General features: G+C 39.4%; 2 protein-coding genes across 2 annotated transcripts; one reads left to right on the forward strand and one right to left on the reverse strand.

Annotated features, from left to right (window-relative positions):
• Positions 1-5,727: 5,727 nt before the first annotated feature.
• Positions 5,728-18,956, forward strand: LOC137278214 (uncharacterized). Its single transcript, XM_067810428.1, has 19 exons — positions 5,728-5,812; positions 8,056-8,280; positions 8,601-8,999; positions 9,128-9,578; positions 9,686-9,873; positions 10,010-10,129; positions 10,747-10,869; positions 11,177-11,251; positions 11,437-11,555; positions 13,475-13,570; positions 13,830-13,919; positions 14,225-14,347; positions 14,968-15,190; positions 15,280-15,420; positions 15,619-15,710; positions 17,017-17,090; positions 17,202-17,275; positions 18,454-18,601; positions 18,753-18,956. The coding sequence occupies exons 2-19, from the start codon at positions 8,100-8,102 to the stop codon at positions 18,838-18,840; spliced, it is 2,805 nt and encodes a 934-aa protein (XP_067666529.1). The 5' UTR covers positions 5,728-5,812; positions 8,056-8,099; the 3' UTR covers positions 18,841-18,956.
• Positions 18,957-19,110: 154 nt separating this feature from the next.
• Positions 19,111-24,654, reverse strand: LOC137278213 (zinc finger protein 676-like). The gene is made up of 3 exons (XM_067810427.1): positions 24,560-24,654; positions 22,716-22,903; positions 19,111-21,958 (listed from the first exon to the last, which is right to left on the reverse strand). The coding sequence occupies exons 2-3, from the start codon at positions 22,824-22,826 to the stop codon at positions 19,592-19,594; spliced, it is 2,478 nt and encodes an 825-aa protein (XP_067666528.1). The 5' UTR covers positions 22,827-22,903; positions 24,560-24,654; the 3' UTR covers positions 19,111-19,591.
• Between the last annotated feature and the right edge of the window lie 714 nt (positions 24,655-25,368).

The raw sequence follows: 25,368 nt of genomic DNA on the forward strand, positions 1-25,368 counted from the left end.
TAAAAGACGAGATTATCGCGAGATTCCAAGTCGCATCAGCTTTCTTCTATGTATACTACATGTAGATATAACAGGTTCTTTCTACAAGTCGGACCTTATATGACATTAACCCCTATTCGGTCATCGGATAAAACTCTTGAAAGCATTGGTTGTACATGGGAAGAGAAATACATCAATAAAATACCTTCTCAAAGCAATTTAATTATTGACATTGATATCATTATCATATTCAATAGATGTATTAGTAGAACACAGGATACAATGGAAAGATATGACGTCAAGTTTCTTCCTTAAAATTCACTGTGTGTGCGGATTGTTTAATAGCAGGCTATTCTCTCGTTGACTCTTACTTATCTGAAAACATTTTGTCACATCGAATATATACTGAACATCATTGAAAACGCACCACCCCTAAAATTGTGGATTTCTAAGAGCAGAAGTGAGCAATCTATGTAAATTTTACATATTTGTGTAGACCAATGTTTGATAAAGAAAAGAAGCAAAAAACAATCAAGCAAAACAGTGAAGATTTAATGCAGCTGACAATGAAATAAAGATGGGGTCAAAATGGAAAGTCAGTAGCGTGTATGACCCCCGTTAGCAGCAACACAAGCTGTGCAACGTCTCCTCATTGAACGGATAAGTCTCTGAATAAAGTCCTGAGGCACTGCATTCCACTTTTGCTGCAAGGCATTGTCGAGTTCCCCAAGGTTGTTGATCTGCGGACGACGTGCGAGGCGTTGGCCGATGTAATCCCACAAGTGTTCGATGGGTGACAAATCTGGTGACAATGCAGGCCAATGAAGTAGAGGAATGTTGTTGTTAGCCAGATACTGTATCGAAACACGTGCAGTGTGGGCTCGTGCATTGTCATGTTGAAATGTGTGCAGATCTTGATGCTGGTGAAAGAAGGGAACGACGTTCTTCTGAAGAATGTTGTCACGGTAGTAAACGGCATTCACTCTGCCACGACAAACAATCACAGCGGTTCTGTGGTGATAACTTATCCCCAACTCCCCACACCATACTGCTGCCTCCACCCCACCGATCGGTTTGCACAACACAATCCTGATGATAACGTTCACCCCGTCGACGCCATACCCGTAGACGCCCGTCAGCATTTCGCAAGTGAAAACGCGACTCGTCGGAGAACACCACACCATGCCAACGTCGTAACAACCACACACGATGCTGTTCAGCCCATTGTCGGCGTTCACGGCGATGCCTGTCAGTCAGGATGGGTCCAACGTAAGGGCGTCGACAACGTAACCCTGCCGCACGGAGACGGCGTCGGACGGTGGAAGCGCTGATCAAACCACGTCGACCCTGGACAGCGTTGGCGGTTCTGGCAGCGGGCAAGGTTCGATCCCGAATATGGCGCCGTACAATGTCTCGATCTTGACGAGGGGTGGTAACACGTGCCTGACCTGGGCGTTGCCGGTCCCTGCTGGTTCCTGTTTGTTGGTATCTGTTAGCAAGCCTCAGAATGGTCGAATGATGACACCCAAATCGTCGTGCAATGTTTCTGCTTGAAGCGCCGACCTGCAACATACCCAAGGCCTGTTCTCGTTCCTCTGGTGACAATCTTGGCATGGCGAAAAAACTTTACTTACGAAAGTACTGCGAAAATGAGAACGGTTTTGTGCCGAAGGTCATTTATACCCCTGAACAGCATGCTTTCTGCATGCAATTTGTGCCCTTCGTGTGTGATGTGCATGAATTTTGTTGTTTTCATGTGATGTGTTCGATGATGTGTTCGAACGATCCGTTTTTTACTGTAGAGCGTTATTTGCGATCTAGTGTGTTATTATCAAAATTCCCACCATTAATTTTCCATTTCCAAAAGATTCTATTGCCTTATTTCAAAATTTACAGGTGGTGCGTTTTCAATGATGTTCAGTATATTATAAATCAATGCAACAATATATCTAAAATATATAATTATTACATAAGTACTAAACAAACTAAACCCATTTTTAAGAATATATAAGACATGACATAACATTTAAGCTAGCATTCGCATTCATGTATTCCTGTATTCCTACTGAATTTTATGATATAATGAGATTTTTAACCTATAAAATCCCTTATTTCATGTTTGGTCACATATTATAGCATGATATCTTAGGCACAAATATAAGGCGGAGTGTAAACAGATGCAATTCTATGAATATTTAATTTTATCGTAATAAAGAAGTTCTATACTCAGAAAACTGGCCCCCAACCCACACCCACACCCACACCCACACCCACACCCACACCCACACCCCTACCCACACCCCTGAAACGATCATAATTTCTAGAAAAAGATATCATCCAATGTCAAAGATAGAAATAATTTTTTCAAACCTCACCATTCATTTAATACGACCAATGCAACCACATCTTTAAAACAGTACTAACATATTTATCACAATTAAAACTCAGAATAGGTTCGAGTTACATATACAGGGAAACCAATCACAAAGAGGTAAAGACACAAATGTCATGAAAATATAAGCAGGATATTTCAGATAACAATTCCTGTGACGACTGTAAAAGCAAAAGTGGTGATAGTTTGTATTACAATACAGACCATTTAAGTCACCAGGTCCGGGACTTTCAGGCTAAGTGAGTAATTCAGGTTTTACACACGTTTTTCACTACGTCTTATCCACAGTCGGTTGGTGGTGTAGCCTCGTGGTTGAAACGTTCGCTCGTCACACCGAGACCCAGGTTCTATTCCCCACTTGGGAACAGTGTGTAAGGCCCATTTCTGGTGTCCCCCATCGTCACATACCTAAAACATCCTGCGAGTAAAAGTAGCGTAAGGCTAAAGAAGACAAAACCGAAGTGTTATGTACACTATCAGCTACGACGAAATTTCTTTTTCAGCTACTTTAGTTTGGTAGCTGAGTTTCCTTGTTGCTTCTCTTGCTTTCCTTTCTCCATCTCTGACTTAATTTTTTCAATAATGTCGCTTTTCGTTTTATACCACTCCAAAGTAGGGTTTGGGTCTTTGTGATATTTTTAGTAAATTGAAGCATCAGGTGTTGCAATCAAATACAGTATGGTTCAAAATTATTGAGAATAGCTAAAGCATTTCATATTATTAAACGAGAACAAATCAGATAAAATTGAATGTATTGTGAAAGTGAACTGACCTTTTCATGCTGTGTAGGTAACAATTTAATATTTTATCAAGTCTCCTTGAGCTTCACGGCACAGTCTAAGACGGGTAGGCATACTTCCTATCAGAGAGGTTAGTGTTTCGTGAGTTATGCTGTCCCAGTATCGGACCACTTCTCTCTTCATGTCTTCAATTTTTGTCAACCCCTTTTGATTCACACATTCCTTCATCATCCCCCAAATGTTCTCAATGGGATTTAAGTCAGGACTATATGCAGGAAATGGTAATGCAGTCACATTTTTCTCCTGAAACCACTGCTTGGCATGTTTTGTGGTGTGTTTAGGAACATTATCTTGCTGCAAAATCCAGTCATTTCCATAAAACACATGTGCACTTGGAAGGAGAAAATTATCTAATATGTTAGTGTAGCGTTGACTTGTCAGATTTCCCTCAAACACACACAGCGGGGTCGTTCCTAGTAAGGATATCCCTCCCCATACATGAAACTTTGGGCTGTATTTAGGTCGTCGATACAACGGTGCTGACGCAGACTTTGTCCATATTTTCACATTATTGGGATATACCCATATTGAGCTTTCATCAGTAAAAATCACATTTTCCCAGTCAAAGTTTTTATGTGCCAAACACCACTCAACACGCCTGTCTTTATGTTCTTGTTTCATGAGAGGAGAAGGAATTCCAGTCTTTTTCTCCCATCCAAGATCAATCAAATTTCTTCTAACTGTAGATTTTGATACAACTGTTGATCCCCTTTCTATCATTTCATACCTGATGTTGGAGATGCTTGCCCTTTGCTTTTTAGACGCTAAAATTCCCAGCCGGACGCGATCTGAGAAGTCCAATTTTCTGGGTCTCCCTGCTCCATTCTGGTGCCCAAAATCCTTTCCCTCTTTAAAATTCTTCCAAATCCTATACACAGTAGAAAGAGGAGTTCCTGTTCTCTCTGCCAATGTATTTACATCATCAATTCCTTGATTACACAACTCAAAAATCAACCTTCTTTTATCTTCAGCAGACATTGTTGACAGTGCTGAGGAAAATGACGTCTGCTACAAATTCAGGGGAGGTAACTCTAATTGTACTATACTCAGTAGGCCAAGATGAGTTACCTCCCTTATACCATTACTTAGTTTTATGTATCAGTGAATCAGTTGAGGTGTTAGGATAGCTCAAAGTAAGAAGAAAAATTCTCAATAATTATGAACCAGACTATATATGTCTTTACGTTTTTCAATGCATGTGTACGTGAATTTCTTGTAGTCATCAAGGGTGACTTCTTTCTGCATACTGCAGAGGAAAAGGCGGATTTCCAACTCAAGACTCTGCCATGCCGCGCCTGCTTCACTGGCCACCTTCCGTTTCTCATTCCATTCATCAAGGATGTACGTGCCTCCTAGTTTGTAGGTGCTCAATGTTATCATAATAAAACCTATGATTGTCTTTGCTGCAGCTGTAAACCGACCTGTGCCTAGAGGGATGTAACTTGATAGGTGAGCTGCAGCCACACCTGTAGGAACACTGGCTAATATCGTCCCGTAGCTATATTTTTTGTCATAGCTTTTAGACTGTTCGCTGTTCGCATGTTCGCTGAAATCATACTACGAATCTGCAGGTCTTTTAAAATTTTGGTGCAGCACTCGATTTCTTTTGCATCACTAGCAGGTTGAGATGGACACTGTGAGCTAAACCTGTTGAGAAACGAAACCGCCAAGAAGTGATATATACTGAATGCATTGTGTTTCGGTCACCCATTTCTCCTTCGTTTGCTCCAATTATTTAGTGTGTTTTTTTTTAAGCATTATTCTTTTAAAGAAAATCGTATTGGCGTTACTTTTGGAGTATGGATATGCATACATAGTACCTTTATGTGTTACCGTTATAAATGTTATCAAGTTATCACAAAGTTTTATCATGAGGTGTTTGAGAGGCATTCACGCATGAAACCGGTGTGATTATCTGTACCGAAACGTTGATATTGTACAATAAAACAAGTCATTCCATAAAGACTTCTCATTCCTATAACTTTTGTCATATATATCTTTGGCTGTCGCATATGTATATGTGGTGCAGTAAAACAACTCAACTCATTGAAAGGGGCCCGAAAACACTTAAATATTTAAGTCATTTACATTTCATTAAATGTTAGGGCAAAGTTCAGATGAAGTGGAGATGAAAGGAAGGCGAATGTCAGTGTGTGTATCTACATTTTGGCTTTTACCTCGAGCATAATTAGTGTATTTTGTTTCGTGCGCCATTTTGAGCTTCTTCAATTTTATTTGCTCTATCAAATAATCTGATGTGTTGTGACCTGACTTTTCAAGTTGAACTCCATTCCTCATCGGTCTGAAGAGGCGATGCCCTTGCTAGAACGTCTTCAGAAACATTGTCCTAAGGTACGGATATACTCAGTTAACATGGGTCATATGGTTCATGGTAATTAATCGACTGGTCGCTGTGACATGGCTGAAAGGCCTGGTGACGGGTTTGTGTGCAGATTGCATATTGTGTTGCCTAACGCTGCTGTGTGTAGGAAGTACATCGACGGGTCCGTGTATGTGCATTCTATATTTAGATCCACGTCATACAAAATTAGGCCATTTGATTTTTTTTCAAAACGAAAGTGGGTGCAACGGTTGTTGATGGTCACAACCAGGCTTGAAATCCTTGACGAACGTGAAACACGTACGTATGAAAAACATGTCAGTTGTAGCGTGTTGTACCTAGAGCTCTGTTACCGCTGTAAATACATGATAATATAGCCCTTGTAAAACCTGCTGCTCGTCACAGCCACTGACCGGGGACTTTGACTTCACCGTACCCAGTTCAAGTTGACACGGCATAAGGAAGTGTGGCTGTTAAGTGCCTTAGATATGACTAAATGCTAACTATGTATACATTATGTTGATCGTGTGTTTCAATTCATCAGTATAAGAGTCTTGAACTAGTATCATGGTTACTTAATGGGCGTTGTTTGCCGTATACCTTTGTTGTGCCCTTTAATCTACAATGGTGTTAAGTGCAGGACTCTGTAAGTCCTACCTATAGGAAGTTGCGTCTCCAAACTTCAATTTAGCATTATAATGAATAAACGGCACATGTACTAGATGTTTACGTTAACCTCATATCACAGATATCTTCGTGTAAGACAGACCTCCCAAAATACAACACAATTTAGGGTTGGTAGCATTAGGCTTAATTAAGCTGTACCCTTAATAATAATGGTATATGCCCAGATAAATAAGACGACATTAGGCATTAACTATAGTTTTATTAGTTCGTGTAATGATTTATGAGAAAGATTTATAAGACATATTGAAACTCTTGCTTTCGGTGATATATGGCATGAGCAAGATTTTAATGTCTCTAATCTGCCTGTCATTAAACAAAGACTCTTTGATCATGCTTTCCAGTTTAATGGAAGACAGTTGTCCGACTTTACTAAGTGTAGATTGTGTGAACATATTACTGATGTTTTCACTTCGCACTATTATCTTAAAAAATCAATTCCTGAAGTTTATACAAAACATTCGTAGAATCCCCACGCTCTTAACAAAACCTATATATTGAAATAAGAAGGTATTATAATATTGGCATAAAATATAGAACATGTCTGTCCGGTTCCAGTTACGGAGAGGATGAATTCCATTTTGTTTCAAATGTCCTGTTTATCAAGAGTTAAGGAAATTGTACTTTAATCATTATTACTAAAAAAACATCCGTTTTCCAACTTGTCCAGCTCTTGAGTGCCGAGAATGTTAACCAGCACTGTAATCTATTCCTGCTCAAGGCTTCAATCAGCTTTCTTGTCTGTACTAAGAATGTATATTTTCATATTCATCACTAGGTAACCAAAAGAACTGAACTGAGTTAATTCTGATAGCGATGGGTCAGTACAAGGAGACAGGAGATAGAAGTGTGTGTTACTGTAGTCTGTACAGACTGTTTGAGTCAGAAACGGATCGACAAATTGCAAATTTTATCATTGTACAAAATTGCCACATAAATATTTCTATAAATAATAACATAAGTATTTCTGTTTAGGTGTTTTACTAGTACCTTTTATTACCTGGGCTAAAGCTCATAAGACGAGTATCAGGAAATAAGATAATACCCCGCAAAGCCTTAACAACCGGTACCTTCCCTACTCCCCATGTTACCGCGGTAACAAGATCGGGGTTACATTGGTCTTCAGCAACTTATGCATGTTGTAAGAGGTGAACAACGGGTAGGGTGGTCAGACCCGCTGACACATGTGATCGTAACCCAATCACGTAAATCGATGTTCATGATGTTGAGCACTGGAATGTCTTGCCCAGACTCGATTATTTGCAGACCGCCGCCATACAGCTGGAATAGCGCCGAGTGCGATGTTAAACAAGAAATCAACCAAACCTTGGCAGAATCTTCTATTATACTCTCTCTGTCGCTCTCTCTCTCTCTCGATCGATCGATCGATCGCCATCGTGCTTTATTGTATCAGTGATGGAATGTTACACACCCTGTGCCTTTCATCATGAGCTTTAAAGTGTACGTATTTCAAACGTGTATACAAATAGAAAATGTGGTAAAAAGGTATTGTTCCAAATGTATGTGTCATAATATTGTAATTGTTGTCCATAATATTTTTGTACATAAGATGATACTTACATAACGATGGCCCTAATCAGCCACCATAAATAACAGAGGTCACATAATATGACGGTCACTCCCTGCACCAGTTCTGCCGAAGCTACTGTGACTTGAATTTCCTGTAGCACATACGTTCCGCTCTCTCATGAATTTTCTACACATACCAGTTATAATCTGTAAAACATACTAAAAAGTCCCACTTGTTGTAGACAAAGTAGTAGTAGTAGTAGTAGTAGTAGTAGTAGTTTCAAAGAAACTGTCTGCCATTTGTTATCAAGATGAGTGTATTTCAACAGCCACTTGAGACGAACATCAAGAGACAAAAGTGAATGACCACGCCATGGACAGGTTGGTTAAAGAGAGAGAGAATTCCAGGAAGAGAACAAAAACATGGGATGGTACCAAGACATTAGTATTTCGTGAGGTTGACGATGCCGGGCATGTAACACTGGAACAGGGTACGGAGGTAGTCGACATCACACTCAGTCACCATGCACTACATCAGACTGGTTCATCTCAGGGTATGTATTTCAAATCTACAACAAGCCAGTATAATATAGTTCAATAACAATATATTTAAATGGTAAGCATGCGCTCTTTCATATCCTTATACGTGCATGCATACCTGTTCACATACACACAAAAAAAACAAAAAACACACACACATACATACATACATACATACATACATACATACATACATACATACATACATACATACATACATACATACATACATACATACATACATACATACATACATAGACCATCCCTCCCTCTTTCACACATGCATGCTTAATATGCATTCACTCTATGGCTCATTAAGAATATATTATTTCAGACTTCCAAGAATTGATCCGGCTGACATGGGACAGTGTTGATCCCAGATCTTGTCTTCGATCGTCTTATGAAACCGTTCACAGTGATCAGAACCTACTCGAGACGATCGTCCACTGTCTTTGTGAAAACAATTTCAGCACTCTCCGCAAACTATGTCTCACATTTTACAATGCATATACAACCAAGCTTACCTGCGTCACAATCAACCCTCTGACCTTCACCTTCCTTCATCAGAGAGGGCAAGGTACTGAAGAAATGAGACACCTCGGACCAAAGCTGGCAAAGGTTTTGAAAAACCAACTTTCCGGAAGCCTCCCTGAAACCGATGATGTGAAGCTGAACCTACAGTTCTGTAGTGACGACTCTGAGTCAAGACAGCATCGCCTCCAGATACCAGGAGGTCATTGTCTAAGTATTACCCTGTCCATTTCATATGTGTTTGGGCATGAAATGTTCAAAATGTTTTCCTTTTTCAGCTCTATGTTTGTGAGCTGTTTGTTCTTCTAATAATTTTGGGTTTTTTTTCAGAAAGTGAAACAGAAACACGTGTTTCACAGATAGAGAAACAGATCGAGTCACTCCGATGTATGTTTGAGGACCAGAGAATCCTATTTGAAAGAATGCTTAATTCTCCATCACTTTCCACTGGTCCCGTATTCAGGCAATGTGAAGAAAATCGGGAACATGTTGCCGGTCGAATATCCTCCAGTGAAGGGGCATCTGAGCAATGCGCGAAGGCGGCACAAGGTAAAGGGTTCACACAGGAGACTCTTTCTGTCACCTTTCCAGAAACTGTTACAGCAGCAACAACGTCAGTTGCTGAGTTTCGACAAGTTAATCAAGTGACAGGGATAACGGGCTCCTGCCCGAATATAGACAACACAGAGGGTACCTCAGAGGAGACGACGGTACCAAAACATGTCCTAGACCCTAATCACACTGTGGACAAAGCAGGTGTCACACAACCATCTAGTTTTGGGTACGTATTATTAAACATCAATATTATCGTGTTTAAATAAAACAGGCTGTCATATTATCAGCACAATATACATATCACTGCTTGATATTAATGGGTTCTTTTATAAGACTGTCATCGACCGATGGATTTGGTGGCGTTCCGGGATTTTCAGACGTAAAACGTATGCAAGTTATCGAGCGAAGACCGTCACTTGGTCAAGATCAACCATCTTCCTCCACATCAGCAGGAAATGCCACATCTAAGCAAAGTTTTAACTACCAAGGAAGGAAAACAAAAAACAGCAGTTGGATGAAAGGTAGGGGTCATACTATCGACTAGTCTCACATACTTGTAGAATATGGTAGTTGAACGATAATGAAGACGTTGTGCGTTGTAGACAACCTTCACTTGTCTGTGTTAAAAATAACAATATCGTTTTGGTATACATCCAGTGGATCCAGCGCCACCTAAGGCAACAGGTATGGATACTGTCCTGTGTCTCGATGCATCCTCAAGTATGGGATCAGATGGATTTCAAGAAATGAAGAAGATCGCTTGTAGTTTCATTGACGGTAATAATTGTTATAAGTACAGTTCCAGTTAAGAAGCAGAAACCCTCATTTTGATGATATCATTATTTTGGGGTGATAAAAATGTTGCATACTCATTTGAAAGGCAGCTTATTAGCCTATTTCACCTTCTACTGGGCTGTGATGTTTCGCTTAAGCATGTCTGGACAACAGTTTCTCCATTCTCCTCGATACATACAGTACAAGTATGTTTTATACATACTCCGCTAAGGAATACACATAGGTGCAAGTAACTTGTACAGTGTTCTTTTGCAACATTCCAATAGAAAAGCATTATACTCTGAAAATGGTTCACCTTGTGTGTGTGTGTGTGTGTGTGTGTGTGTGTGTGTCTGTGTGTATGTAAGTATGTACATATCTTTGTATGTGTGTTACGTATGTATGCATACCTCTACGTGTTCAGTTAACGTAAAATGTATACAATCGTATGTTTATAACGTTTTCATTTATTTAGTTTTGTTTGTCTCTCATATCCTGTAGGGTGGTTTCCGTACTTAACTTCACCAAAATGTTAGTATTACATTACAATGTACAGAAAGTAAGAGTTAAAAAAGCATCTCTCCCTCCCTAAAATGACAAACTGAACTTCGCTGTTGCAGGACTTGAAGACATCACATCCAAGTATGAGATAGAGGAGAATGTTGCCGTGGTAGCATTTGGGGGACCACCCCGGATTGAACACCACCTCAGCAATGACTACGGGAGTGTAATAACTGCCATCGGTATGTAGAGGAATGTCTTCATTTATACACGTTTCTCACTGACTGATTGGGATTTGCATTAGAACAAATCTTGAGTTTATGGTCTATGCCAGTTTACAGATTTCATTAACGCCCCAAACATATAACTTTCACGAGGAATAGGAACTTCGTGAATAAAAATGTTGGTGCTGTGCTTCCCAATGAAGATACGTCAGACCAAGTGTTTTACATACAGGTGCTGTTACAATAACTCAGGCTTCGGTGCGTTTATCGCTATCTTTGTTAACAATGTTTGACCAGTAAAACACAATAGTTCTGTATTTTTCAGGAAACATTTCATTTGGAGGTAGATCGCCGCTTTTTCATGCACTCCAAGAATGTCTTCATGCGCTGAATAGACGAGGTAAGAACTTTGTTCAAAGATGTGACTTCGATTTCCCAACTCATCATGTCGGCACCATATGCGTCGTCTTTGGATCATTGCCTCTTTAGCGCTTCTACAATGTTGAAGGGATACCGATTTGGTGTTGAGTAACTGACTCTCTTTGACGGAAATTACAATGTTCTTTACCTGTGAATTTCTTGCAGGGTCCACCCTTAGTATCTCCAACGTTCATCGCATCCCACCACGTATCATCATCATTACCGATGGGAAGGCGTCTGTTGATGGAGATGTTGGAATCGATGCAGAAACTATCGACGACAACGTACGTCAATACTTCAAAGCTTCAATGTTATCAAGAGCTATTGAATACTAGCTCTGTCTGAGATGAAGATTAACTTCATATCTTAACTATTTAGTATCCTCATACTCATTTTGAATCATCAGAACTATTATTATTATGTTTTACAGATTAAGATAGATATGCAGCAGAGGGGGTTCGGAAGTTCCTGGCACAGTCAGGCCGCTAAGGCTCATCATCAGCTCACGGCCCTCGCCCCCTTTTACACGCAGCCCAGACAACGAATGGGACTTCTCCCAGGAAACACTGCCTAATCGAACCCACCAAGAACTTTTCGGAGAATATGGAGGCTGTCCAACACTGCAGCCTTCTGCATTACCCAGATTGTCAGAAGGGCTGTGCTCCCGGTGGAGAACCTGGGCACTCTCCTGATCTGCGCCAAGAGATTAGGAGGCACCAAACCAAAGACACCGAGAACAATGGGAAGCTTGATGACAGTGTACTTGGGATGCAGGCGAGACATTTCAAATGTGAGGTCAGCATATTTATCATGCTTTTCCTGAATCTTGCCAATCACGTTGCTGTCAAAAGGGACACAAAATTCAATGATATAAATTATATCAAAGCTACAGGCATGGCGGACACAATTGTAAGAGCAATTAGCCATGCCATCATGTATTTTAAGATATGCTGTTTGTGCCAAGGAAGGGCATCCACTTACAAGGTGTTAACCAGTCTCTGTACATTCATTGCATAATCGACATTTAATGTTATTTTGATTAATCACATTTTGACGATTGCGAGTGGAAAGTGACTGGTCCTGGGCAGCAAAAAGGAAACCAGCAGACTTCATCCAGGCAAAGGAGTCGCTTGGATTGCCGTTCTGTTCCACACACTGCATGTTTTCATGATGCAGTGGCTTCTCAGACAGCTTCTCCACAAAGGACCGACTCTGGTCAGATTTGGTGAAGGACTTCACTTGGTTTACTCCCATGGCTGTTCCGTTTGTCGCAATTTGTCGCAATCCACAAAATCAACTTCAAATTTCAAATTGTGTCCAACAATCTTGGCACGCTTAAAATAGCTGTGGAATCCCTTGCTTCCATCATGAGCCTTGACATGCATCACCAGAGGATCAAATAAATATGTGCAAATGTGCACAATAAAATTCTGCCATGAAGAGCCTCCACATTGATCAAACCCCGACCTCCAGAATTGATTGGCATATATAAGCGATTAAGAGAGGAACGAGGGTGAGGTGCTCTGTTATCAAACATGATCCTTCTAGTCAGGCGGTCAAGACTGTGGATGTCTTGTTTTGTCCAATCAACTACTCCAAATTAATAGGAGAGGACTGGCACAGCCAAAGTATTGGTGGTTTTGACCTTGTTTCGAGCATTTAGCTCTGAACTCCAGATTTTCTGTAAACGTGATTTATACTCGGCCCGAAGTTTATCTTGAATCTGGGCATTCTGGAGCTTGTCTCGAACTTGCATTCCAAGATAGGTACAGGCCTGATCTTCCGCAAGATGCTCAATAACTCCTCTCCTTTGTAACCTGACTGATCCATCATTAGCTACCTTGCCACGTTTCAAATGGAGAGCATTACACTTGTCGAGTCCAAATGTGATGCCAATATAAAGGACTCGACGTCATCCATGCATAGGAGATGAGTAAGAAGTGTTGGGGATCTGTGCTGAGGAGGTCCGGGATAGTAACCCCTGTCCGTTCCCCCTCCCCCTGCCAAATCAATCAATCAATCTATCTATCAGTGTCACAGTGGCATGACCGTATACGTAGCGAAGTGTTGAGGTGGGGAAAGGCCTCATGAAACCAAATGCAAATAAATACTATTCACGTTTACTCACATATGATCTTCACACGTCATGTGCCTTTATGTATCAGATTCTCGTTGATTTTCATTACCGTAATCATCATTGCAGGTGAAGTTGAACGTCATTCAAATGATGAAAGGATTTCAGGATTCGTCCGAACTTCCAAGACCTGTTGCATGGATTCCTGCAGGCAATGCCAACTTGGTAAGAAGTAGCAGGAAGAATGATGGCCAAACCTTGGCATGAATGCAACCGTCTTAAAACTGACCACAAAATGCTTCTTTTCAAGAAAACACATCAACACCATCACGATGAGCATACAATAGTCGCTAAAATATATATCCAATGCTGCTGTAAGTACGTGAAAAACTTATTCAAATGTATGTGCTCATATGCATACAAATAGACTTATGTAGGAAACTGAAAATACACTTTAGATACACGTTAATGTTTTGCATTGTAGGAGTTCATCAAGTCACTTGCGAAACTGGCAGGTGGTATATATGTTTCTGGCAATGACGTCACACGCTTGTGCACATACCAAAGGGTTCAGGTATATATATTCTACAGATATATCATTTTAGAAGCGAATAGAATCAGAAAACATTTTAAAATATACCAGTAGGCCCTAAATAATGTATTCCCTGTTTTAATGATTACATATTTTTCTAACCAATAAGACATCCCAGATAGTTACTATCATAAAGAAATGTTCCAATTGCAAATGGTATTTTTAACTGTTTCAGTTATTTCATATTTTGAACCCACGAATTCAATTATACACAATGATACGGTGGTGTGCAGAAAGTTCTGGTTTTGCCAAAGTCGAGTGTACGCTTTACCTGTTTCCTGTCGTAGGTAACCGTCGGCAAGATATTTGTGTGTGTGCAGAACAACATTGGATGCAGTGGCTCAGGAAACGAGACCGACATCAATGAGATACTGAACATCTTTGCTGGGGATTTGGATCCCGAAGATAGGGTTAGTAGCGTATCAAATGGGATAGACAGGGAGACACATAATCTTGACACGTATTTTTATCATGTATTTTTACAGTTGTTGCACAATATGCACAATAATGCTATGGATGTCATGTTTTTGAAAGTGTGTCCGGCTCAAGAATGAAATAATTACCCGTTCATTTATGCTAACAAATAGGAAACGTGAAAGGACACTATGAAAAAATGCTCATGTACGTCTGTGATTGTTCAGTAGCCCGCAGGTTTCAACTGACATAGCATGTGTATTGTCTGTCTTAAAATTATGAAGAATCTGGTTGTGTTGAGTCAGAGACGTGTCCCACATCCACAGAACATGTCACAAGTCGACTTAAGACTTACATGAATGTGTAAGATTTTCTTTCATCACAGCAAACATCACACCAAGCGACACTGGAAACATCATTCATCCTTTGTACCATGTAGGGAATAGAAACTGAGTCTTCGGAGACTAGTAAACTTCATAAACAGTCCCGCACATTTCCAAATGTGATAGAATTGTTACATTAATTAAATATGAATGTTATTTTTCACACATCAGTGCATCATTGCTCTCAGTATCATCATAAGTATGTTTATATCCTCATAACTCCTATTTTACAGGAAGAAGTAATTAATACGGTAAAGCTCAAGCTTGAAGGAAACCCAGAGGTTAGGCGCGAAAGCAAAGGCCCAGCAGATTTCGACAACGTCATTGAACGTGACGATCCCGTACTGCCTAGGCTTGGAACCAGGGTTGTAAGGGGGCGCGACTGGAAATGGGACAACCAAGACACTGACGGGGCTGGGACAGTTATCAACCACACAAACGACCCAAGGAACCTTTGTAAGTTTTTTTAATTAGACCACCGCTAGTATCAGTGTTTGACGTCTTTTATTGATGTCTGTGTCGGATATGGTTACTGTATGTTTCAGATTGGATTTGGGTGCACTGGGACAATGGCACTTACAATAAGTACAGATATGGAACTGATGGGGCATTTGATGTGAAAATCGTCGAATGTCAGCCGAGGACAACTGAATCTTTGATTGACATTGGCTGTGAAGTTCAGAGAGGTACAAATATCATTTATATGCAAATTCTATCGGCTAAAATGACTTAAGATGATATTCAAATTATTGCTATTTAATGTTTCAGCAGAATATGTCAAATATGTCAAAAGTCAAGTACTACGAGTCTTTACACTTTAGTGTTTTTTATACGAAAACCTTTCTGATAAGATGAATTATGTCATTAAATTGTTTTATTTCTAGGATCGGACTGGCATGATGACTGTGGGGATCAAGATGGAGGTCCTGGGGGTGTTGGCGTTGTCATCAGGGTGAACGATAACGGAATGGTTAAGGTACATAAATTAGGAACATCGTCTGCACTGGATGAGATAACCGCTCACCACATTCCCAGTCTGCCCCCCAGTTCCATACGACCACTATTGTACCTTTGCTAAAGGCCGCCGACGTAAGAGAATTCACCACATCTTATTCAGGCCATTCAGTTTATTTCACATATAATTTCATCTGTTTCCTTTTTAACGTACGGTGGGGCAGCCTAATATACTTAGAATAAAAAGTTAAGCGGCATCCAGTATATTTACCTGATATGGGGTGTCTGAAAAAAAAACCCAAGTATCATAATTTGGTTTAATAATGTCCAGTTTAAGAACAAAACCATAACTGGAATTATCTTTTACTATAAACAGGATGTATGCGCATTTGGAAAACACTTTGTTACCTTATTTTGAAAAGTTAAAATTAAAAAATGTCACATGATTGTATCCGAGGATAAGAATAGTTATTTTGCATTAAAAAGCAGTACCATAGTATCTTTAACAATATTTCCATCAGTTGTAAGAACAGTGAATGAGTTTAGTTTTACGTCGCACGCAACAATGTTCCAGGTATATGGCGGCGGTCTGTGCAATTGTGATTATTATAATATCCTTATGTCAGTTAATAGATGAACTTGCTCTAAATATGGATTGGTCTTCCCAATTATTGTAGCCTAACATTTCCGCAGCATCACATCTTGAAGCTTAACTTTTTTTATTCCCGGTATAGCTATAGCGTCTGCTGAAGATCCCACATGAGTCCTTTTCTTGTGTCTCCATTCGTGATATTGCTAAAAACGTGACAAAACAATACCCACTCGCTCATTTTTCATAACAGAATTTGTGACAGAATAATATACTTTCTGTGAAAAAATTCTAAAATGTAAAATACTACTTCGATTTGCTTTGTCATCCTTTGTTTTCATTAGTTGGCCAGCTCCACGTGCTATCATCAAAACTGTGAGGATAGCAAAAGATCCAGCCAGTTTGGCGTATAAATATGTTACAATGAAACTCATTGTCGCAAGTTGCTTAGTATATCTGTTAGCATGTGCAAAAATAGTATGAAGGACGCACTAAAATGCGTTCAGTGGAGCAGTCTGTTCTGACTTTACTTATAGGAACGTCAGCGTATTATGTTAAAACAATCCCTGGTCAGGAGAGTATGCACGCCGGCTGTTCCGTACAAAAATGACAAATCAGATGTATAAGTAAGTCTACTTTTAAAACATTTCTTCGAGTATATCAGTACACGATCGTCAGCAGGGTGCAACGATAGATGTGTAGACTGTTTTAGCATTGGATGTTCTTTACACACTATCAGGTACGCTGGAAACTGACTCACCAGATCAAAGAATACAGATATGGATATGATGGGAAAATGGACCTGGTCTTGAGGTAAAGCTTATTAATTAAAACGTTCATAATTTAGGTATCTACCTTTGTCAAATGCCAATTGTTTGCCTATATAATTGAAAACAATTACTTTAACTTGGACAAATGTTGCAGAGATCCGGTCGATATTGTGAGGGAGTACACAAAAGTTGATGACTCTCCTGGTACTGATGCGTCAAAAGACAAAGGTAGAACAATTGGAAGGTATCAAAATGATAAACATATGAAGTGGGGTGAACTGGAGTTTGACTAGAATTTGATATTAATTCACCCATTTATAAGGGTTTGCATCCACATGTCCACGTGACAAAAGGCAAGAAAGCAAGTTTCCATCCTTCGTCATTTTGTATGGCATGAGCACGAACCAAATCGTTGACGTACTCCTAACCCGATAGACGTATGTTATACTGGAGGCACAGTAGTAGCAATGGGGTACATAGTATTGGTCACAGAGACTACATGACAAGAAGGTGATCGGATCTGGGACATACAGTCCAGCGGTTGGTGATATGAAGGAAAATCTGCACAGAGCTAGGTCTGTAAGATGATCAGATGAATGGTAGGATTTCCAATCACAAAGGACTTTGTAGGTTTTAGAATAAACTTTATGCCCAGCTCTTGATTGTACATATATGAACTCCAAAAATATTGACTTAACTATTTGGCAGACCCTGTTTATGCAAGGATCGGCAATTTTTTGTTTGGTCCCAGAACTACCGAAGCACTGTCAAGGAGCAGCAAAAAACTATTAGTTTTTGGTACTACGGTAGCAGCTGTCAGAGGATCCACGCGCAAGGGATACATGACACACACCATGTGAATCCATGAGCATGAGCTGTGATTACCAGCTACGTGACTTGTCTCCGCTCCTCAAAAGATTTTGTGATGCACTCGTCAAGGATATATGTTACTAATAACACCTCTGACGGCTTGTTCTTTGGTCAAATGTACACACTTCTGCAATATTCTCTAATCTTCCCTTGGCACCCATGAAAACACTATTTTGGAATCCGAGACGGAGCCTGGGTGTGATCGTATCGCTCGGATTTGATAAGTCTTTGTACGCAATAGTGTCTGTGATAATTTCAACAGATTCACAAATTTATAATTTGACGGATTACCTATTCATTGGTGATCATTAGCAAACTTTCAGCATCATAAGTATGTATACCTTCAAAAGTTTCAAACCACAAAAAGTTCATGGTAAATTATCCTCTCATCATGTATGCTGTTTGCAAAGAATTAAAGAAAAAATGTTGGATGTGGTTAATATAGTTATATTGCAGAATATTTACAGAGTACGGTTTAATTACTAAACCCAGAAAACAATAATGGAGAAATACATGGCAGTTTATGTTTTGAACAGCTTACCCTACTCAAACTCAGTGGGTGTGGCTGTGGAAAGATGAAGCTGGACACTGGCTGCACTACAGTGACGAAGATGAGAAGAGACTGGAGCAGATCTACAGTAAACGTCCAAATGGTTCCTGTCTTCTTAGAATCAACGGCATACAGTTAGTATTTATTTCATTCAAACATAACTAGTTTGTCTAGATTCCAAAACAAACTAAGACTACAATGATTTAGTATGCAGAAATGGTGTTGGAACCTATCATGGCTATTGTTGACTTAACTTCAAAGGATCTTTCTTTTCTTCTGCTTCAGGTACAGGGTGCTTTTCAAGGAGTGGAAACAACGGCGATTGGAGGACAATGTCAGAATGGATGTTCAAAGAAGAGCACTGGATCAATGACATGTCAAAAAGTACTCTCATATTTCACAATCATCCAAAAAAAGAACTGCATTGAATCCTGACTGAAAACAGTGCTTGCTTAAATATTACCTACATGAATGCTACCAAACAAGGACAAGGACAAACGTTCAATGACTAATTTTGCCTCTTACACCAAAACAGAATCTCTTTCAACAGAAAACAGAGACAAATAATTGAATTTTCATTTCCTGATATCAATGTCCAATTTTACAGTGATTTATTCATGTAAATTGCAATCCGCCCGTCGAGGATTCCAAGCCTGTTCCCTTTTCTGTGGTTTTGCTAAACAGTACATAGGAACAGTGGGAATCTCGTTAACCCATTCATACTTGTCACTAAATAGATGACGAGGCACTTGGATACCTTAAGAGAGCATTACAAAGGTACACATGAAATGTATTTCAACAAGGTCAAAAATCAATGCTGCTGTGTATTTCATCTTCCTATTTGTAAAAATATTTTCCAATGCTAATACTGTAACCCTTACATATCATGTAGCACGCTCAACTGGAGCTATATGAACTAAGAAAAAATGTTTATAGTATATGATGGAGTGTTATGAACAAATTTCTCTATGATTGAAAATTGACAATTGCAATTGCATCTGAAATATTTATATAAGTGTTGTAAGATGACCTCCTACAATTTATTACACTTGGAAGTAATGAAGTGTTCAGTAAAATATGATGCGCATGATTTTTAGGCTGATGCCTAGACTACTTCATCTGCATCATGTAGGACTTTGCAAGGAAGAATCATGGGCCTTCTTCTGATGTTTGTGCAAGTCCTGGGCATGTTTGTACCTTTTGTTACACAAAGTGCAAGGCAGTCTGAAGTCAGTGTGGCCCCTGGTGTGTCGTTCAACGTGTGTCCGAGTCTTAAACCTCTTCCCACAAACTTGACACAAGAACGGTCGAGTGCCAACATGAATGTTTTGTACATGGTTCTTAAGAATGGACTTGTCAGCAAACTTCAGTCCACACTGAGAACAGGAATATGGCCGTTCGCCAGTGTGCTTCAACCTATGTCTGTTGAGGTTGGACTGGTTGGAGTAGATCTTTCCACAAGTCTCACACTGCATGGACTGTGTAACCTCACCACTTGCCCCTAGAACTCTCGACTTGCTACACCTCTTCAGTGCTTCATGTTTCAAAAGTGCTTTTGATGAAGAAAAATACCTTTCACAAATGTGACAACAATAGTTCACTCCACTTGGATGTGAAACTTTGTGATGTGTATTTAGTGACTTATGACTAGCAAACACTTTGAAACAAAGTTGGCACTTAAGGAAATGTGTCAGATCACATTGGGCATGTCTCTTGTGTTTCAGGTAGCTTGTCCTCCTGCTGTAGGTCTTGTCACAGACAGAGCAGTGGTACCCTCCATCCTGGGTCTGTTCCAAGTGGGTCATCCTATGACTCTCAAGCATCTTTTTGCTTGAAAAGTGCTTGAGACAAGTGCTACAGCTGTAATACCTACATTCCTTCTTGGAAACTTTATGACGAAATATACTTGTTTTTGTTGAATATACCTTGTTGCAACTTTTACAAAAATATGGTTCAATTTTCTTCTTTACACCTTTCCCTTCTCCTTTGGAACAGCTTCTCTGTGTAGTGTGTCTTCCCAGGCCACATTTGCCGTGAAATTGCAGACCACATGACTCACATTTGAAAGTAGTCTCTGGTAACTTATCCCGAGGTCTTTGCAGCTGAGTCTGGTGTCTGATGTTTACTCCACATTCACCAACATGGTGCAACAGCTGACAGTGACTAGAGAATGTCTGTGCACATTCCCTACACTTGACTGTGTTGTTTGGGTTCATTACTTTTCTGTGATTCACATACAAAGATATGCTCTGATATAGCCTGCCACAAACAAGACACTGGTACACACCATCTGCTACCTTTCGTGCTTGAACCGACCTAGTACAACCCTTCAGATGTCTGTGCAGATTCATCTCACAAGAAAAAACCTTGCCACAGGTATGACATTTGAACACTTCTTCATGAGCCACTTCCATGTGTCTGTTCATTACTGTTACACTGGTAAAATCTTCACAACAGATTCTACACATATACCTTCTTTGACATTGGTGTCTCAAGAATATCATCCTTGAAGAAAAACATAGCTGACACAGAAGACACAATATATTGTTCCCCTTTTCCTTACAATGTCCCTGATAATGTTGTTTTCGCAAACACTGAGACACAAACATCTCCTGACATAGCTCACATTTAAGCTTGTTTGCCCTCTCTTTATGCCTCAAATAAAGTCTCTGCAAAGGGAAGACAAGTTTGCAATCTGAACAAACATATTTTTTGTGGTCCTGTTTCCTCCTAAAGATATTTCTCCTTCTTTTAACTTGAAACCATTTATGTGCTTGAAATACCCTATTAACTGTTACAGTTTTCAAACTGGTATGTTTAACATCTTCACAGTCATCAGTTTCAGAGTATTCTTGAGGGTCTGCATCCCAAGTGTACTGCCGGGGATCTGACATCAAGGTATTTTTGTCAACAGTTGATATTTGACTCCTGATTTCTAACTCTGCTGGCTTTACTAAACTTGTCTTGGAAGATGCTGACAAATAAGCTGCTGTATTGCAAAATGCTGTGGAAACTGATTCACAAAAGTCCATATTTGCCCTCTTTGAGGCATCCACTATTTCACTGACTTCATCCTGCTTAAATGTGGACGGATCATTTGGAACCTGATTTCTGGTACCAGATGCACATGATGAACCCAAACTCTGGGGAACTGTTTCCAGGCGATGTTTTCCTGCTTCAGCAGTGATGTCAGTATTTAAGTCTGAAGTGTTCTTTCTTCCTGATGGTTCATCCCTCACTGAAACAACATCTGCAATGACACAAATCTTGTCGGATGAAATTGAAGCATCACCCCAATAAACAACTGACTTTGAGAAGCGTATTACCACATCATTAGAAAGTACTAGAACCGCAGACAATGATTCGTTTGGAAAGAATTTTGAAAACTGATGTGATGAACAGAATTGGTGTGGGTTAGCTCCTCTTGGTGGGTTTGAATCGTACACATTTTTTATCTCTCCAACTTTCACAAACACTGGCTTGTCCTCGGTCTGTAAGAAATCATAGGATATGTGTACACTTCAAGTTCAAATCAATAAACATGATAAGCTTGACAAAATATTGTTAAAGATAAACTGCTCACATCTGAAATGAGGACTGAAATCATTGTATTCAAGTACATGACTTTGCTATTTGTCTATCTATTTGTCGCAATATGATTTTTAAACTAGTTGTGATATCTAATTTACAATAATAAAACATAAATGAGATTTATGGAAGTGGTTATGAGCTGGTACACAGATAGAAATGGATACATCAATCACACATGCCAGCAGTACATACGTTGCTGCTATGCATTCATTATTCCTTCAGCTACTTTACAACAAGCATTGATATTGCCTGGTGCTCTGAGATGAGCAAACTTCCGAGGTCTGTAAAGCTGTATGTGTACTTTGTATTTGAAAGGGTGAACGCTGTTTTATGCCACAGTATTCCAGTGATATATCTGTACAAACACCCGTGAATAACCTGGTTTAGGACATGCAATCCAAGTTTTATAATTATTGTATCATGAGAACAGTGCATGCTGTCAAGGATGTACAGTCTACCAGGTTGTTCATTGTTGCAAACAGATCCTCTGCTCATAACAAATAGCTCTACTTATTAGGTTGTGGAAATCATGGCACTGAAGACATATACCACTCCAAATCCAAAGTAGAGGATTCTTTTCATGTGTGATTTTGTTTGCTCAATAAAATAACATTCATTCACTAGTGAATATATATTTACATATGAAAATGTACATACTTCAGTATCCAGATGGCCAAATGATTCTCCATCAGTTTGGGCAAGCTGCGACGCTGCTACTTTACGGACAACATTAATCTTTAGCCATATCTCCTCAGTTAGGCTCTCCATGACAATGAGGTGGAACACAGATCATAGAAATCTCAACTGTGCCATGTCTAATCATGGAATCTTTTCCCAACTGTGCCCTGTTACAAAATGAAATTGAAAATAATCAACTGAAGGTTCAGTTAAGCTTAAATATAAATAGGAAATTAGTACTTACATGAACCACAAAATTTATCACTATTTCCTTGGGTGTTGGTACCCTATGACTTCATACCCAAGGTACCAAATCAAGACTTAGCAGGGCTACACGTTCATTCCTTCAAGGTGATTGTACCCAAATATGTTTTCTATTCTAACTCAAAGTCATCTTTGTGAAAAGTGTTTCACTGATTTTATCTATAGCACTCATCACAATATGAGGGATTACAACTGGACTTATATTGAGTGTTAATAGTCATCCAATATATTTCAAATCATCTGTTCATAAGTTCATAGTTATGACATACTGACTCGGTAACAGATGTGTTCATTAACTATTGGATGGTTCTACTCAATGGAGTCACCAGACTATTGGGTGCATTTGAATAACTTGTTTCAAACTTCTTGGATCCTTGTGTCCACTTGAAGGAAAGATGTTTTCCTTATGAAAACGGAAAATATCAACAAAAGGGTATGAACTAAATCATTTTCAGTTAAGACTGAATGATGATAAAATGCTCCATAAAAAATGGAACTACATGTTACTTCTTATGTCAATCTAATTACATGCGGAAAAGAAATGAATAGAATTTTTGTTCTTATAGCCACAGGTCACTCGCCTGCTTTCTTTACCATTTGTACTTATTAACGCATGCCTTGTCATGTTCCAACGCACACACTGACTTGGCTCATTTCAAGCGCAACTTTCCCAAATTTCCATCTCCATTTTAAGGATTCAACAGATACCATGCAGACGATACTGACAAATTATAAGTGTCAATTTTCATCTTTATCTTTACGTTTTTCCCTGAGAAAACAAACACTGCCAAAATTGCAAACAACTATTCAAAATGTCAAGTTTGGTAAGTTCAACCCCGCGGTGACATCTCCATATTCCCATCAGCTTATATCTGCATCCGTCAACATTCACAATGAAAGCGAGTTTTGTTCTTTTAAACTTTTTTTAAAACAAATTCCAATAATGAAATTTCTTCAATATGTCAAAGTTTGAAACACAATAGTTTCATTACCAAGTGTATGTCAAATTATGTGAATAACTTAAAAACTTCAGAAATGGCGATAATTGGTCTTGTTAGTTGCAGGGAAGGCACAATCTACACGACCGCGCTTCCTGTTGACCGCGTTTTGGAAAAACACGATCGACAACAGTAAACAAGCAGAAAACATCGGTGAATAGCTGATCTATCATCAAGATAAATTTTATTTCATTCTGTTAAGAAATAACGGAGCAAATCGTTAAAAACCGCTTAAAATGGCGATAACTGGTCGCTAGCCAGGACCTTTGAAAGTGTCCCAAATATGACGTCACAGCAGTATTCCAATAGGGGCAAAATGGTACACCATGGCATATACGTGTAGTGTTTGCCTGTTTGAACATATTCATATTTCATTATACAATATAACTAATTAAAATAACCCAGATATGGAGTTGATTATTGCTTTCCAGTGACATCTAAAAATTTTTGAGTACGTTATCACTGTGACAGCGGCTACCGAAAACCGGACAGTAGGACTAGTATGTGTACACAGAGCCTGCCAACGGCAAGGTATGAGAGAAATACGTTCAACACAGTCACCTTTTCTTAAAGAATGTCTGGCGTGATTGTTATCAGGGATTACGTCCACTCCTTGTAGATATTACTAACATGAAGTAATCGTCTGCAAACCGTGTGCCTATTCATCAAGGGGACGCAACTCTTGGCTTTTCCCGTACAATCAACAGCTTTCCTGCATAGGGTCAAATGGATGATTGCTTTTACTCGATGAAAACGACGCTCTCACTGAAATTGGTTGTCATAAATGTTTTCGTTGAAACCTTTTAAACATGTTTCACTATTTTAAATGGTCATACACCGAAGATGTGCTTTGCAAGGATATTTTGTTTCCAAACGTGTTTCTAAATGATTAATGAGCTGAATTTGTTTTCGGATTGTCTTTCCAGTAGATCTATAAGTTTTGTTCAACAAGCATCTGAGTGGTGTGTGTGAGAACGTTGGTTTGACATGATAATGTATTTAGAAATAATTCCTATGATGGTGGCAGCCAACTCTCGTCCTTCCTAATTTAACATTGTGTTCCTAGTAGTAGCGATACTTAGAAATTACCGAAAAAGAATTATGTCATTTGGATGGGTGTTACTCACATGTCGTAGGTGCCTGATAATAATTAACGAAATGGGAAAACACATTAGAGCGGTGTCGGGTATAACTGAGCAGCTAACACCACACCCGCCTAATTCCTACCGTGTCTCGTCACACACAACACGTCCTTCGACTTCAGGGTGTATCAGTGGAAATTTAAATGTCCTGGTGTGTACTGGTGTGTAAATGCTCTGGATAGTGTACTGGGAATGAGATACATTGGATGCTTTACACTCACGACCAAA

The sequence above is a fragment of the Haliotis asinina genome, chromosome 3 (genome assembly GCF_037392515.1).
Source record: "Haliotis asinina isolate JCU_RB_2024 chromosome 3, JCU_Hal_asi_v2, whole genome shotgun sequence".
Lineage (NCBI taxonomy): Eukaryota > Metazoa > Mollusca > Gastropoda > Lepetellida > Haliotidae > Haliotis > Haliotis asinina.